The sequence below is a fragment of the Meriones unguiculatus genome, chromosome 9 (assembly GCF_030254825.1).
Source record: "Meriones unguiculatus strain TT.TT164.6M chromosome 9, Bangor_MerUng_6.1, whole genome shotgun sequence".
In the NCBI taxonomy this organism is placed as follows: domain Eukaryota; kingdom Metazoa; phylum Chordata; class Mammalia; order Rodentia; family Muridae; genus Meriones; species Meriones unguiculatus.
The window spans coordinates 246,961-260,206 of NC_083357.1; the positions used below are offsets into that span (position 1 = coordinate 246,961).

At 39.6% G+C, this 13,246-nt stretch overlaps 1 protein-coding gene across 5 annotated transcripts in view; it reads right to left on the reverse strand.

Annotated features, from left to right (window-relative positions):
* The window catches only part of Txndc16 (thioredoxin domain containing 16), a 98,008-nt gene that overhangs the window by 25,626 nt on the left and 59,136 nt on the right, over positions 1 to 13,246 (reverse strand). For all 5 annotated transcript variants that reach the window (XM_060390666.1, XM_060390667.1, XM_060390669.1 and 2 more), the window contains 2 exons: positions 2,042 to 2,210; positions 1,605 to 1,741 (listed from right to left, as the gene is read on the reverse strand). In XM_060390666.1, coding sequence (XP_060246649.1) covers positions 1,605 to 1,741; positions 2,042 to 2,210 — 306 coding nt within the window. The remainder of the gene's footprint in view (positions 1 to 1,604; positions 1,742 to 2,041; positions 2,211 to 13,246) is intronic.

Genomic DNA, 13,246 nt, shown 5'->3' on the forward strand with positions numbered 1-13,246 from the left:
ATTGTATGGTTTTGGCATCTTTGTCAAAGATCAGGTGTCCATAAGTGCGTGGGTTTATTTCTGGGTCTTTTGTTCGGTTCCACTGATCCACCATTTTGTTTTTATGCCAGTACCATGCAGTTTTTATTATTGCTGCTCTGTAGTATAGCTTAAGATCAGGGATGGAGATACCTCCAGAAGATATTTTATTGTAGAGGATTATTTTAGCAATTCTGGGTTTCTTGTTATTCCATACGAAGTTGAGAATTTTTCTTTCAAGGTCTGTAAAGAATTGTGTTGGTAATTTGATGGGAATTGCATTGAATCTGTAGTTTGCTTTTGGTAATCCAACATCCATCCATGTTTAAAGTATTGGAGAGATCAGGGATACAAGGCACATATCTAAACATAGTAAAGGAAACATACAGCAAGCCTATAGCCAACATCAAATTAAATGGAGAGAAACTTAAAGCAATCCCACTGAAATCAGGGACAAGGCAAGGCTGCCCACTTTCTCCATATCTCTTCAACATAGTTCTGGAAGTCCTTGCTAGAGCAGTAAGACAGGTGAAGGAGATCAAGGGGATACAAATTGGAAAGGAGGAAGTCAAACTATCACTATTTGCAGATGATATGATAGTATATGTGAGTGACCCCCAAAATTCTACCAGGGAACTCCTACAGCTGATAAACACCTTCAGCAATGTGGCCAGATACAAAATTAACTTAAAAAAATCAGTTGCCGTCCTATATATAAAAGACAAAAAGGCTAATAAAGAAATTAAGGAAACAATACCCTTCACAATAGCCACAAATGACATACAGTACCTTGGTGTAACCCTAACCAAGCAAGTCAAAGACTTGTATGAAAAAAATTTCAAGTCTCTGAAGAAAGAATTAGAAGAAGATATCAGAAGATGGAAAGATCTCCATGCTCATGGCTTGGCAGGATTAACATAGTAAAAATAAACCATGAGATTTAAAGGCTTAGTTTGGACTAAAGAGATGGCTCAGTCCTTACTGAGGAACCCTAGTTTGATCACCAGAACCTACATTAAAAAAAAATCTCATGCTAACTGTTCTTAATATACACACAAATGCACGCATTACAAAACACAACCACATACACACATCGAAGCAAAACAAAATAATACAAAATGGGACATAATATTTCCAAATAATGTACAGTCTTACTGTGTGAATTCTGGTAATAGTAAATTAAATATTTTGTATATGTTTAACAAGTATACCATAAATAATGTACATAAAATGTGCCAGAGTTTATATATATATATATGACTAATAACGCCTACACTAAAAAAAGAAAAAAAAGAAAAAAAAAGAGAGCCAGGCACAGCAGTATGCATCTGAAATCCCAGCACTGAGAGCTGGAGACAGGAGGATGCCCAGGGCTTGTTGACCAACCAGTGCAGCCAATTTGTGAGTTCTGGGTCTAGTAAGAGACTCTGCCTCAAAATATAAGGTGGACACCCAGTGTCAGCCTCTAGCCTCTACAGATGTACTCACAGGTAAACACATACACACACACACACACACACACACACACACACACGCATGCACAAAGCATACATGAAATTAAAAAGTGAGAGCTCAACTCTACTTACCTGATGTCATGGCTGGACTAAAGAGTCCCAGTACTGACATCCTAGTAGAGCTGAACAGGTCTGTATATAACTCCCCACGCAAGTATTTTTCTGCTTCTTGGATGGATGCTATGTTCACTGGACAAGAGATCCTGTTTCTGGATAAATATATAACTATGCTCAAAATTAATTTTTAAAGATATTTTACAGTTTGTAAAAAACTTAAAAGAACCTAGCAAACAATAAATTACATAGACTACTGGACAAAATTATTCTTTTCAAAAACATCTGTCTCATTAAACAAGAATGGCAGAACATGCACAAAGCCTCGTTATCAGTGTTTAGTCTGTGATCTCAGCTCTAGTACCCTTGAACCTATGAAAAGCATGTCAACAAAATATGGAGTTGGAACTACAGACCACAAACTTAGAAATCTCAGAGTGAAGCTGAATACTTACATCTGGATAAACTTCAGGAGATCTTTAGTTCCCAACATACCAGCATAAGACACTGGACTCTCACCTTCCTTATACAACTTTACCACAGGAAATGCAGTAACATTTTGCTTTGCACATACTTCAGACCAATCTGCACAATCTATTCTAGTGAGAAGGAAAGTGGATGTGCCTGAATTAAAGGAAGAAAAATGCACACTTTACAAACACTAATGCAGAATATTCATTGCTTAGTTTCACCATCTTCTAATCCCACTCATGTTAAGTGTATGCTCAGCATGACATACTCCTTTAGAACTCTCTTCCCCTGATCTCTGTGAGACCTTCCTTCCTGTTGGTATTTTCCTGTCTCTAGAGTTTCTCCCTTTTGGACCCTTCTATAGGCTCTTCTATTACTGGAGTTGGGACCTTCTTAAGCCTGAGTTTAAACCACCTTTTTCTCTTGCTCTACAATTTCTTTTTCAACCACCAACAATCCAATGCAGCCTAAACTTATATCTCTGGCCTGAACTTCTCCTTGAAGTTCCAGACTCAGCTATCTTTAGTGGCATTTCTATCAGCTGTGAATGAACACATCCTAAAACTCTACATGTCTGAAACTAAATACAGTTTCCATTCCGCATAGTACTGAAGGAGGCCACTCTTGTGCAACTACGGAACACTTTTTTCCTCTCCCTGTTCTGAAGTCTCCCATGCCTACCCAATCAGTATCTGCACCTTTTTAATTTTACCATTCAAATTTCATGTTTCCAATTCTTTTATATTTAATGCTATTAATCTTTTTTTCTGGATAACTGCAATAGGCTTCTTTTTTTTTTTATTGAATGACTTTCCACATTCCCACTTTAAGAATTATTTGCTAATTCATACATGTGTACAATGTATTTTTTTTATTTTTCTCATTAGTTACATTTTGTTAATTCTGTATCCCAGCTGTATCCCTCATTCCCTCCCCAATCCCACCCTCCCTCCCTCATCTCCTCCCTGCCCCTTTGCAATAGGCTTCTAATTCACTTTTCAGATTCAGTTATCTCTAAAATATTGCTAGAGATACCATTTTCAAACTCAAATCTGTTCTGGTGCCAGCAAACTCCTCCTCACCTATCCCCCATCCCTGCTTTGCTACCAGCCCATTCCCACCAAGCTTTGTAGTGGCAGGTGTGTGTCAACATGACACTGCGTCACGGGCACCTTGCCTGGCACCTCATGTCCACCAGGCCCTTTGCTGAATGCTATGCCAGAGCTACGCTACCCCATTCCTTACGTCGTCTTGTAGCTGTGTCCATCTGCACTATCTGATTAACGTCTGTCTCTATGAAGAGAGCTCCTTGGAAGAAGGGGCTGTGCATGTACTCTTCTCATAAAGGCATCCATCTAGGGCTCAGCTATCATCTCCATCTAAATACCAGCATCTCTTTTCAGCCCAGGAAAATGCACAGGACATAAAGCATACATTCTTAACTTGTTCAACAACAAAACATATAAAGTTCTCTCAAAGAGATCATTGGGTGAAAAGAGATTACAAAAAAAATTAACTAATACAAGTGCCACATAATTAAGCTAAGAAAAAAAGAAATTCACTCTAATAAAAAAGTAAGAGTTAATGTATTATATTAAGAAATCTGTATCAAGACTGAGGAAACATCCAATCAATGATTAGCCTAACCTAAGACCCACTGTGGTAGAGAGCCAGCCCCTGACACTATTAATGATGCTCTACTATGCTTGCAGACAGGAGCCTAACATGACTACCATTTGGGATGCTCTACTCAGCAGCAGATTGAGACAGACACTGGGACTTGCAGCCAAGCATGGGGCAGAGCTGAGGAGGGCTAGGGGAAAGACGGAAAGACCTGGAGGGGACAGGAACCCCACAAGAAGACCAACAGAGATAACTAACACAGATCCACAGGGGCTTACAGAGACTGAGATACCAACTAAGGAGCATGTATGGTCTGGACCTAGGTCCCCTGAACATTATGTGGCCGTAGCAGATGGGCAGCTTGGTCTTCATGTGGGTCACCTGGCAAGTAGAGTGGAGAGGGGGTAAGGGGGGCCTGTTTCTAACATGGGCCCTATTGTCTGCTTTTGGATCACTTCTTCACTTCCCCCTGGCAGGGTTGCCTTGCCTGGCCTCAGTGGATGAGGATGTGCTCATCCCAGATGTGACTTGATGTGCTGAGGAAGGCTGATATGGGGAAAAGGGGCTCCCCTTTTTCTGGGAGAAAAGGGAGAGGAGAAGTCAGGAGGAGCAAGGGGGGACTGGTAGGAGAGAAGGGAGGAGGCTCCCCTCGGGATGTAATATGCAAAAAAAAAGAATCTGTATTAACTTAGGACATCATCCATGTATACCAAAACTGTATGATTCAAATTATAAACATGTATTGTTTTATATTTTTATAATTTAAAAGTTCTAAATGTATTTATTTTGTGTGTGTTCTTCTGTCTGAGTGTATGTTTGTGCACCATGGGCATGCCTGGTTCCCATGGAGGTCAGAAGGGTGCACCAGATCTCCTGGGACTACAGTTACAGACAGTTGTGAGCTGCCGTGTAGGTGCTCTGGAAGAGCAGCTACCACTGCTGTTAAAAGGTCTGGATATGGAAATCACCCTTATGCTTTAAAGGATTAAAGCTCCCAGCAGTAAGACCATCACTTCAGATTTAATGTTGCCTCTGCTTAACAACCAGAAGCAGTGAGAGTCACCACTGCAGTGGCGGAACTTCACAAGCACACACCCCATAAAAAGGTGGGAATGAATACTGACATTTCTTTGCAGACAGATTAAAAAGGGTTGAGCTAAAGCATATTACTACCTGGACATCAAATGAACTAATAAAGATGCATCCCTTCTAAAGGCAGGCCTGCTGGCCATTTGCTTGCACTGCTCTGCCCAGTGATGCACGCTCATGCCGAGCTTCATAGCTGCTACTGAAGTGTGGAACCCAGTGACCACCACTGCACGCTCCCTTTCCACAGCAACTGTCCTCCACGTGTGAGTCCCTCCCAAACTGCTGTCTCCAACTGAAAACTTTTATTTTCTTTTTACATGAAAAAGAGCACTGATGCATGTTATTTTAAGTTATAGGAGTCCTTATACTGAAGGAATTAGTTTTTAAAAAGTGGATTCCTTGTGGATTTATATTTCAGTCAACAGTCTAATAAGCTGACATGCCTACAGAACTGTATTCCGTAAATTTCACTAACATTAACTTCAAAAAGAATTTCTAATCTGAAAGGGGGTGGTTCCTTTGATACAATGACTAAGTATAAAAATCTGACATTTGCTGCCACCTTGTGGCTAAGCAAAAAAATGTTCATAATCTTGAACTAAAAAATGGCTTTTTCTGAAGAGGCCAACAACAAAGACAGAGTGTAGGATGAATGTCCAAAGTACTACAATATTTTTATAACTTAAAATTTTATTGGACAAGTTGAGTATCCTTTGGGTGGTGCATATGGAAAGAGGATGGTCAGATATGTGTTTATGTATTAAACTCATGAGCTGTTGTCAATGGTTTGGCTGGATAGTTGAGGACTTAGAAGGAGTTTGATTGAAAATTGGTCAGAAAGACATCTGGGGAATAGGTTATGTGGCTAGATCTCACCAAATGGGTAAAAGATGTAGACACTTGTGTCCCATGTAAATGCCCATCAAAAGGTGAGATAAGCCCATGAGTTCAATAACCAAATAGATAGGATAGCCTGGTCTGTGGAGAGGCAGCCTCTTCCCCTGGCCATCCTGTGGACCCATGGTTGTAGAGATGGAGGCTATCCACAAGGGCTCAACAACATGGACTGCCACTCACCAAAGCTGACCAAGCTACAGCTGCTCCTAAGTGCCAAATCTGCTGGTGGTAGAGACCAACAATGAGCCCCTTTCTGTGGCAGCATTCCCCAGGGTGACCAGCTAGCGACCCGGCGGCAGACTGACTACGCTGACCCCTGTTGGAAGAGGCAGCATATCACTCTTAACCAAACAGTTATTTTGGCTGTGGATCTGCCCCTCCTGCATGTAATTCTTCTGAGAGAGCTATTTATTACTCACCATCATGATATTCCAGCCACGAACTCACAGAAGGCTTTAGCCAGCATCATGACATTACATTTATCAACTCAAAGGTGGCTTTATCCACTATCATGATATTCTGCACAGTACTGCACACAGAATTCACTGGTCTTTCCCATGTTCCCCAGCCTTCTGAAGTGGCTAGGTAGAATGTCTTTTTAAAGATGCAGTTATAGTGCCAACTAGTGACACTGGCCTGGAGGGCTGGAGAAGAGTTCTCTAGAAATTTGTATATGCTCTGAATCAGCATCCAATATAGGGTACCATTTCTCCTACAACCAGGATTCAGGCGTCCAAGAATCAAATGATGGAAATGGGAATGAAGCCACTCCCCACCACTTCTAGCAACCCACTAGAAAAGTCTTGCTTCCTGTTCCTGTGACTTTGCTCTGCTACCCTTGATATTCTAGTTCCAGATGGAGAACTTCTGCCGGAAGTATGACCTACATTCCACAGATACAGAAATTAAGACTTTCCATGTCCACTTAGGACCCTTCATTTGTTTGAGTTAGCAGACTAAAAAAGAAATTACTGTATTATGAGAAGTGCCCTATGATTAAGATCAATGGGAAAATACAGCCCAAACATTTCAGAATAAAGGTATGGCTCACTCCTCTAGGGACAGAACAAAGACCTGCTGAGGTACTTGCTCAGGTGGAAGAAATATAGAATGAGGAGGAGAAGGAGGTTACAAGCACCAACTAAGGCCATATGAGCAGCTACAGAAATGAGGATTAGGTTACAAATGTTTGTGTCATTTTATTTAAAACATGCTTGTGCATGCACATGCATACACAAAATACATATTTGTGTTCTCTTTCGTCTATTTCGGCATCATGTGCTGTAACACTGATGGAGGTAATATCAATACCTGGCATAAATCTATAGTACCAAAGTTATGGGACACTAAAAGACTAGGCATTCCTCAAGGAATTTTTTTCACCTAATCTCAAGGGAAATGGTGATTGTGTGACAATACAATAGACAGAATTATGACTTGTTACTGTTTTCACCAGGAAATTAAACATGATGTGGAGATATAGTTGGGTGTTGGGTTGGCAAAGGGGTGGAGTTGTGATGGTTATTATTGGTTGTCAGTTTAACTGGATCTAGAATTAGCTGAGAGGTAAGCTACCGGTCACACCTGCAGAGGATTTCCTTGATCAGATTACGTGAAGTAAAAACGCCCACCCTGAATGTCAGCAGCACCTCCTGAGGGAAAGGCTTTGCTTCTGCTTCACTGCTTTCATGTCTCTCAGGTGAGTGAATTCACCCTGTTGGAAAATCCACCTATTCAGTTGCTGCTGCCTTTACTGCTGAGTCGTTCCTTTCTGCTGTCAGAACCTAGCTTGTTTAAGCTGCAATGCAGACGGAAGACTGGTAGCTCTGCAGGAACCCTTCAGCGTCACTGGAACCACAGAAGCACCCAGCTTCATGGACCGGGGAGCTACTGGGCTCTCAGGCCCTCCATGTGAAAACAGCCACTGTTGGATTATCAACCATATCATGTAAGCCAATCTAATAAATCTCCTTTTAATATACTTATTCTACTGGTTCTGTTCCTCTAGAGATCCCAGATACAACAAAAATATTAGGTATAAAATGCTCCAAAATCTGAACATTGTTGAGTGTTCATACAACACCACAAGTAGAAAATTCCACAGGCTAATATGATAAAGTATAATCAGAAAAATACTGACTAAAATTACCTTGATGCTATGTTTACAGAATGTATGTGAACCTCAAATAAATTTTATGTTTAGATTTTGGTCTCATACTCAAGATATATCATTATATAATTTTTATATAAAAATTAAAATAAATTAAAATTTATTTCCAAATTAAAATAAATATAAAATACTTCTGTTCCTCAGTTTTTCAAGTCTGGAATATTTAACCTGTGTAGAGGTCAATACAGATGCAAAATCAAATAAAATCTAAAATCCTTACTTTTTCAGGTACAGAGTATTTAACCTATATGTGGTCAACACAGCTGCAAAACACAAATTGTTATTGATTTAACTGTGTTGGTTGGTCTTTATCAACTTGACACAAATGTAGGCCTATCTGAGAAGGAATCATAACTGAGGAAAACGCCTTCATAAAACTGCCCTGAAGGCAAATCTATGGGGCACTGTCTTAACGGCTGATGTACAAGGGCTCAACCTGGGCAGGGAGTCCTGAGTTGTATATAAAAGCAGGCCAGGCAAGCCATGGAGAACAATCTGGTAAGCAACATTCCTTCATGTCCTGCCATCAAATTCCTGCCCTGATTTCCTTTCAGGAAAGGGAAGCCCTTTCCTTTCAAGGGCTGCAAGGTTTAAGAAGAAATAAACCCTCTTGGCCCTAAGTTGCTTTTGGCCAAGGTAATTTATCACAGCTATAGAAAGCAAGAAAACTAATTCCCTGCAATCCACCAGCCACAAAGGCCAGGAAGAGAAGCAGGTAGGACCTCTTCAAACCTTCATTTTACTTTAAATCCAATCGTCCTGTTTCATCCCCAGCTCTGTAGCAGATCACCTACTACAGCCTTCCCTTCTTCTCTGACCCCATGTCTAGAGGATCACAAAGATCTTCTTCTATATCCTTTCTTACCATCCCACCCATTTGTATCAGCCAGCAACAACCCACCCTTGGGAACCCACCCTGCCATGCTGACCAGGACATAGGTAGGCAGTTTTCAGATCTTCACTCTCCCTCTTCTCCAAATCCAGTCGCCTAGTCTGATACCCAGTGCAGTAGCAGACTACTTGCCGTGGCCTCTCCTCACTCTCTGCTACTAATCCTAGGGTGCGAAGCTTATACGAGTAGAACACCCTGCTTTCCTCCCTTCTATGGACTCCATCAACCCCTCTTCAAGCCCATCTCCAAGCCTAAGTGTCAGCTCCCAATACCAAAAATTCCCACCTTCTATCTGACCACACCTGGCAGGATCTCAGAAGCATTCTCTACCAGGCAATCCATAGCCATCACAGTCTCCTAAGAACCAGAGAAGGCAACAGAAACCAAGGAACAGAACACCAGTCCAACAAAGATAAGACCTAATGTCAGGACTTTGAATTACAAACATCCCAAACCCAGATGCCTAGACATTGACATAAAAACACAATCAGTATCAGCCAAGACAAATGTCACCACTAATATCACAGCAGGCCCTGAAAAATGCTATATAGATGAAGCAGAAGACAAAGACTCCAATTCAGCCTGTATGACTATGGTAAAGGACCTTAAAGGGGAAACAAATAAATCCATTAGTCTTTGAAAACACAAATCAACAGTGGAAGAAAATGAAGAAAACAGTTCAAGACCTGAATGTAGAAATGAAATGAATAAAGAAAACACAAACTGAGGAAAATCTAGAAATAAAATATTTAGAAACTCAAAACTGAATCTCAGAGGTAAGCTTCCCCAATAGACTACAAAAGATAGAAGACAGAGTCTGAAGCATAGAAGACAAGATAAAAGATATGGATTCCTTGGTCAAATCAAATAGTAACTTTTCTGAAACTCAAGGCCCAAAACATCCAGGAAATCTGGGACAATACAAAAAGACCAAATTTATAAACAACAGGAATAGAAAAAAACACAGGTCGAAGGCACATAAAATATTTTCAACAAACTAATAAGGGAAATTTTCCCTAACCTAAAAAAGGAGGTGTCTATCAAGGCACAGGAAGCACACAGACCATGAAAGAGACTGGACCAGAAAAGACATTCCCCATGACACATTATAATGCAAACACTAAATATAAAAAACAAAGAAAGAATATTAAAAGCTGCAAGGGAAAAAAAAGGTCAGGTAACATATAAAGGCAGACCTATTAGAATAGCACCTGACCTCTCAATGGAGACTCTAAAAGCCAGAGGGTCCTGAAAAGAATATTTTACAAATTCTAAGAGACCATAGATATTTTACAAACTCTAATGACCACAGATGCCAGCACAGACTACCATACCCAGTAAAACTTTCAATCACAATAGATGGAGAAATAAAATTTCACAATAAAACAAAATTTAAGGATTATCTACAAATACAGCTCTATAGAAGGAAAAAATTACACTTGAAGAGTTAACCACAACCAAGAAAACACAAGAAATATATAACACCAAGTGAGTAAATCAAAAGGGGGAAAAACACATCACAAGAACAAAATAACAGAAGTCAACAATGATCTCTGACAACTCTCAACATCAATGGTCTCAATTCCCTAATAAAAAAACACAGACTAACAAAATAGGCTCAAAAACAGGATCCATCCTTCTGTTGCATCCAAGAAAGAAACTTTAACATCAAAGATAGACATTACCTCAGAGTAAAAGGATAGAAAAAGATATTCTAAGCAAATGGGCCTATGAAACAAGCTAGTGTAGCCATATTTACTATCTGATAAAATAGACTTCAACCCAAAACTAGTAAGAAGAGATAGGGAAGGGCATCACAGTCATCAAAGGAAAAATCAGCCAAGACGACATTGCAATTGTTAATATCTATGAACCACAAAAGGGCACTCAAGTTTATAAGACAAGCACTGCTACAGTTTAACTCATATATTAACCCCAACTCAGTGATAGTAGAAGACTTCAACACCCCATTCTCACCAATTAATCGGTCATCTAGACTAAATAGTAAACAGAGAAATACTGGAATGAACTGGCATCATGAACTAATGGACCTAAAAGATATTTACAGAACATTTCACCAGAACACACACGTCCAAAAAAAAAAGCTTTCTTCTCAGAAGCTCCTAGAACTTTCTCAAAAACGGACCACATACTTGGACACAAGTCAAATCTCAACAGGTGAAAGAAAAAGGAAGGAAGAAAGGAAGGAGGGAGGGAAGGAGGGAAGAAAGAAAGAAAGAAACTGAAATAACACCATGTATCCTATCCACATATTAAAGCTATATATCAATAACAGAACCAATAAGAAGCTTACAAATTCACAGAAGCTGAACAATCATCTACTGAATGCAAAATGGGTCAAGACAGAAATTAGGAAAAATTAAAAACTTTCTAAAACTGACTGAAAATAAAATCATGGTTTCACACATCTTTAGTCCCAGAACTCAGGAGGTAAAGACAGGCAGATCTCTGTGAGTTTGAGGCCAGCCTGGTCCAGAGAGTGAGTTCCAGCACTTAGTTCTGCTGGACTTGAGGTGCCAGGATAGGTTGGTACCCCTTGGGGGCCTACCCTTCTCTGAGAAGAAGGTGAGGGGATAATGGGGGAAAAAGAGGCATGACTGGGAGAAAAGGAGGGAGTGGGCTGGGTTAAGTCTGTGACGTGATTAAAAAAATTTTAAAAACATAGTGAGTTGCAGAACAGCCAAAATGAAATCAGAACATACCAAAATTTATGGTACACAGTGATGGCAGTGTTAAGAGGAAAGTTCACAGCACTACCTACATAAAGAAATTGGATAGATCTCTTACTAGCAACTTAACAGCACAACGATGAGCTCTAAAAAACAAGAAAAAAAATCACAACCAAAAGGAGTAAACAGCAAGAAATGATCATACTCAGCTGAAATCAATAAAAAAGAAATGATACTACAACAGTATTACTTAAAAAAAGAATCAATAAAACAAAGAGTTGCTTCTTTGAGAAAAATAGTAAGATTGACAAACCCTTAGCCAAGTGAACTAAAAAGCAAGAGAGAAGATCCAAATTAACAAAATTAGAATGAAAAGGAGACATAAAACACACTAAGGAAATCTTAAGAATCTTAATAATATACTTTAAAAATCTATACTCCACCAAACTAGAAAATCTAAAAGATATAAATAAATTTCTCTATTCATACTACTTACCAAAGTTAAATCAAGACCAGATAAGGATCTTAAACAGGTCTATTACCCCTAATGAAATAGAAACAAATCATTAAATCTCCAAACCAAAGAAAAGAAAAAAAAATACCAGACAGTTTTAGCACTGAATTCTACAAGACTTTTGAAGAAAAATTAATGCCAATACTCCTTAAATTATTCCACAAAAATAAAAATAGAAGGAACACAGCCTCTTTCCTTTGATGAGGCCTGGGTTCCATAAGAAGGAACCCAGGCCTCTCCATTCTAAGTCATCTCAACCATAAAAAGACCCAGCAAAGTCAGACAATTACAGACAAATTTTCATTATGAACACTGTTGCAAAAATTCTCAACAAAACACTTCAATGCTAAATCCAAGAATGCACAGAAAAGATCATCTGCCATGATCACACAGGCTTCATCCCAGAGATGCTGGGGTGGTTCAGCTATATAAATCGATAAATGCAATACACCATATAAACAAACTGAAAGATTAAAAACCACACAATCGTCTCATCAGATGCAAAAACAAAAACAAACAAACAAACAAAAAGGCCTTTGACAAAACCCATACCCCTTCAGGGTCAAAGACCTGGAGATATTAGGAATACAGGGGACATACCTCAACATAATAAAGGCAACTTACAGCAAGACCATAGCCAACATCAACTTAAATGAAGAATAACTCAGAGAATTTCCACTAAAATCAAGAATAAATCAAAACTGTCTACTTATTCCATATCTATTCAATTCAATATAGTACTAGAAGTCTTAACTAGAGCAATAAGACAACTGCAGGAGACCAAGGAGATACAAATAGGTAAGAAAGAAGTCAAAGTATCTTTGTTTGTCAATGGTATCACAGTATACATAAGTATACTTAAAACCAGTAGCCTTCTATATATATATATAAATTTTTATTTTTTTTAATATTAATCACAGGTTATTTACTTTGTATCCTAGCCGTAGCCCCCTCCCTCATTCCTTCCCAATCCTTCCCTCCCTCCCTCATCTCCTCCCTGCCCCTTTCCAAGTCCACTGCTAGAGGAGGTCCTCCTCCCCTTCCATCTGACCCTAGCTTATCAGGTATCTTCAGGACTGGCTGCAATGTCCTCCTCTGTGGCCTAGCAAGGCTGTTCCTTTCTCGGGGGGTAGGGGAAGGTAAAGGAGCCAGTCATTGAGTTCATGGCAGAAATAGTTCCTGTTTCCCTTACTAGGGAAACCCACTTGGATACTGAGCCACCATGGGCTACATCCAAACAGGGCTTCTAGGTCATATCCACACATGGTCTTTGGTTGGAGAAACAGTCTCATAGAGGACCCCTGTGCCCTGATA